A 4,265-nucleotide genomic window follows, 5' to 3' on the forward strand; every position below is an offset into this window, starting at 1 on the left:
CCTCCCCAAGTTATGGAGCTCAAATATTAGCTGTAGGAACGAAATTTATCTACGCATTATAAGCTGTCAGCTAATTTGTGGTTACCATTATCAATATATCACTATCCCAATGGATAGTTAGTTGTTCCAGCTAAAAAGCTGCCTGACTAAAACTAAACTACAATGGCTTATGTTGTTTTGGTTGTTTTTGTGAGTGGTAAGGGATTTGTTTCATATTATACTAGAAGTTATAGTAGTACGTAGATCTCAAAGTGACAGGGGACCGGGTCCCGGTGGTGGAGGTTGTCTACGATCCATTACGGCCCCATAGAGAGCCGACCCGTGTCCGGCCGCCGTTGGAGCAGGAAGTAGCGCCGGATGTGAGGGCTAAGTGCCCGGCGCCGGTTCGAGTACCGGCGAGGGCTTGAATTCCTTTACAATTAGCAAGTGTACGCAACCCGCCGTGTTGTTCAAGATGGCCGCGTTACGTCCTACTCACCAGCGATGCGCGTTTTCGCACTCGTAAGCTGACTGGCAAGGCCCGACCTGTGTGCACAGCGCACGGGCCGGCTGCAGGTGAGAGGTGTGGGTGAGGGAGGGGGTGCCTCCCCTCCTCCTCACCCCTTGCCGGCCATTGTCAGTAGGCCTACGTTTGAGAGCCAAACGCAAACGCACATCTGTAGCTGGTACTCACTCACTGCGCAGCAGGGCATGCCAAACTAATGCTGAACGCGATCCTGTTGACATGGGAAACTTTCGTGATCTCATTAGTACGTATCGCCAGTATGAGAAACTATCACGGTGGACACATTCTCATTCTCCCTTGCCCCGTCCGCTGCTGAAAATTTAGTGGAACCCCGGCCGTGCCCCGGCCAACATCTTTACATAATCCACCACTCGACATTGGGGAAATTCCACACGCGGGCTGCCCTCTAGATGAACCACGGGGAAGAATTCCACACGCGGGCTGCCCTCTAGATGAACCACGGGGAATGAGGTATTTTATTGGAGTGAGGTTTGACATCGATAATCAACCAACCCGGTCTTGCTCTTTACAGGTTATGTTAGTTTTGCCATTTTTAAAACAGTTTTCGTGTGACTACTTTTATGTAATGATCGATTTAATCAGTCTCGGTGAAACCAATGAAAGCTAAAGCCCGCTCAGGCAAATGTTTTGAGTAAACTGGTAGGACGAATGAGAACTGAAGCGAGCTTCATGATGTGGTTCCACTGTTCACTGTGGAACCACTGCAGTGGTGTACCCGTTGACAGTCCGATTTTCGGGCTTTCGGTGGTTCGGTACAAAACCCTCTCATAAGGGGTGCAGTCAATCAGATCGAGGGGTCCTTCACTCAAAAAAATCAGTGATCATCCTTTAAGAAAAAAAAACACGAAAAAATCATGAAAAAAATCATAAAAAATCATGGAAATATCTTTAAAAAAATAATTTAAATATCAGGGAAAATAAGACAGTCCCCTGGAACAGGCCATTTGAGCGCCCTCTTCTGGCGACTTGACTCACTCCGGACCTGGCAACCCTGGCTCTCTCTGACTCTCTGACCCTGACCTCTGATGGCAGTTGTCGGCGAGCTCCAGCCAGTGAACCAGTGTCAGGTCACATTATCACTAAGTAGCTTCAGCCTTCAGCCAGCCGAGGTAGGCCTAACTCAGCTGTGCAGCTGTCTGTTTGGAACCGTTGGGGCTAACTTGAATAAAGCGCCGGCACCATAATCACTCTTATCACTTAACCACTGAACCACGGTAATGCACTGTAGCACCAAGTACTGAGGAAGACTAGACTTCCTAGGCTTCGCTACCAAAAGAGGAGGGTATAGGGGGGAATATAACGCATTTACGAATGTTGACGGTTCGGTAAACGTCTAAAGCAGGGCAGCACGACGAGGATTGCACCGGGGAAAGATCGTGCCGACCACCTGGCTGACCTGGTCAGTGACAAGCGGGTCAGTGACCAGGCTGACACCCGGTTGAACTTAAACATAACGGCTTTGAGGCCGGCGGCCCGAGGCGGAGACACACTCTTTCATATATGCCGTTTTGTGTGATTGCTTTTCAGACGCTGTCTAGCAGATGACATGACAACTCACTGACCGTTGTGCTTGCAGGGCATGGAGCATTTACCGGACGACGTGCTGCTGATGGTGATGGAGCTGCTGGAGGTACCGGACCTCCTCGCCTGCCGCCGCGTCTGCAAGAGGATCGGCGCCCTGGCCCTGCACCGGGAGGCGTGGCGGCACCGGGAGGTCGACGACCATGACCACGTGTCCCACGTCCTGTGTCCAGTGCTGCGCCTGGCGCCGTGCCTGGACACGCTGGAGCTCACGCTCCCGTTTATGTCCGATGGGTGCCTACCGCCGTTCACCGCCACCAGGTGTGCCGTGAGACACCTGGATCTGGCTGTGGAACCCGGCTCTGCTATGTTCGCGGCCCTCGTGTTGCGGAACCAGGAAGCGCTCGGCCGGCTGAAACGTTTCACCCTCCGCTTCTCCCCGGAAGACGAGGATGCGGAATTGCTGATGGAGACGCTGGCGTCGACGGGTGGGCTCGAGAGGGTCGTGTTGAGGCATGATCTGTTCTCAGACATCGAAGACGCACCCAGCCGGTTCGAACCCCTCTCGCGCCTCCACAAGACGTCCGCATCGTCTCTGCGAATGTTTGACTGCGAGTATGCCCGAGAGTCGGAGGAGTTGTGCAACTTCATGCTGGCCGTGCACGCCGCGACCCTGGAGCTGGTTAATCTCTCGGGTGACGATGACGCCACGTACAACTACTGCTCCTCCAAGTCGGCAGCCGCTCTGCTCGCGGGCATGCCCAACCTCTACGAGCTGACGTCCTTCCCGCTCGGCGGCATGGCGGACGTGGCGGACTGCGCGTCGCTGAGGATTGTGCACCTGACCGTGTGCGAAGAGTCGCGGCGGACTGTGCGCGAGGCCGCCGCGTTCCTCCGCCGCGCCGAGCAGCTGCGCCAGGTCACCCTGGACTACGGGCACGCGGGGACCAAGTCGTCGGACATCGGCGTGGACCTGGTCCTGGCCGTGAACCCGTCCGTGGAGGAGCTGGTCATCAGGAGCAGGAGGGAGGCGCCGCCGGACCTGCTGCCCCAGCTGCAGGCGCTGCTCGTCGCGCCCGCGCTGCGGACCCTCCGCCGGCTCGAGCTGCGGGTGGACGCGGTGCCGGACGCGCTGCTGCTGGGCTGGGCATCACGGCCGACACGGCCCCGGCCCTGCGGAACCTCGAGCTCGGGGTGGTGCTGAGGGACGCGGGGGAGGCCAGGCCGGAGCCTGAGGGCGTCAAGGAGGAAAGTAAAGAGAGGCCGTGCGACCACCACTGGCTCCACAAGGGGGCAGTGCGCAGGTTGTTGCAGTGCAACCCCTCGCTGGAACTGTCGATGACCAACATGTGCGGGTACAGCTGCGGCAAAGGTACATGCGATGCGTGCGCAGAGGAATGTGAGTTGGAATGTAAACGCGTTGTATTCACCGGTGATTCTGATTCGGAAGATGACACTGATTAGTAATGTAAATCTCTTCGCTTCTCTTTTCTCTCACCTCTATGTACCATGTCAATAAGTGAACTGTTTAACTTTTCAGAAAGACGGCACTTCTTGACGCCCTGGACCCACCCTATAACATTGTCTGCTTTTGTAAATTACATGGTGGCTCACCGACTCTACTTTTTTTTTTAAATGGCAAAATTGTCCTGCACACATCCATGATTATGTGGACTGACCAGAGCTTCATGGGCCCGAACTATCAGGTGATGTGAAGAAAGGGGGCCTGTGGGTGACTGGTCTCCCCGAATAGGAAAAATTGCGCCTCGAGAGACGGGCGCCTTTCCCCCATGACTGCGCAGTGTAGCTAGTCCTGGCCCCCGCTCCAATCTCTGCCGGGTGACAGTGCGACGGGCCTTTACATCAGCTGCGACAACACTCTCCAGCGCGGCCCTGTGTGTCCCGGTCGCCCTCCCGCTGCTGGAGGGCTGGCTGGAGAACCTCTTGGACCTCGGCCTCGCGCGCGCCACCCCCGGCCCCGGCCCCGCCCGGCCCGGCCCTGGGGATGGGGAAGGGGAGGCCGGGCAATTCAACCCCGCGCTGATAGGACGGTAGTGGGGTTCGAACCACGCGGTCGTCGTGTGCGAGCGAGCGAGACAACCACACGGCGCGGCCGTGTGCGAGCGAGCGAGCGAGACAACCACATTGCGTACTGCGTGACCTGGTGCGAGCGAGCGAGACACAATCAGACTGCGCGCGGCTAATTAAATTTGCCTCC

At 56.4% G+C, this 4,265-nt stretch overlaps 1 protein-coding gene across 1 annotated transcript; it reads left to right on the top strand.

Moving 5' to 3' along the window:
• Nucleotides 1–1,547: 1,547 nt before the first annotated feature.
• Nucleotides 1,548–3,664, top strand: LOC113207334 (uncharacterized). The gene is made up of 2 exons (XM_052276054.1): nucleotides 1,548–1,635; nucleotides 2,103–3,664. Exons 1-2 carry the CDS (start codon nucleotides 1,552–1,554, stop codon nucleotides 3,249–3,251), a joined length of 1,233 nt encoding a protein of 410 aa, XP_052132014.1. The 5' UTR covers nucleotides 1,548–1,551; the 3' UTR covers nucleotides 3,252–3,664.
• The last annotated feature ends 601 nt before the right edge of the window (nucleotides 3,665–4,265 follow it).

Source organism: Frankliniella occidentalis, unplaced genomic scaffold, assembly GCF_000697945.3.
Source record: "Frankliniella occidentalis isolate FOCC.00 unplaced genomic scaffold, Focc_3.1 Scaffold1505, whole genome shotgun sequence".
Classification (NCBI taxonomy): Eukaryota; Metazoa; Arthropoda; class Insecta; order Thysanoptera; family Thripidae; genus Frankliniella; species Frankliniella occidentalis.

What these genes read in the sequence shown, in the direction of transcription:
- LOC113207334 (XM_052276054.1), top strand. Translation starts at nt 1,552, where the DNA reads ATGGCAGTTGTCGGCGAGCTCCAGCCAGTGAACCAGTGTCAGGTCACA. An exon ending in TCAGCCTTCAGCCAGCCGAG is followed by an intron (nt 1,636 to 2,102) that starts GTAGGCCTAACT and finishes TTGTGCTTGCAG; the next exon opens with GGCATGGAGCATTTACCGGA.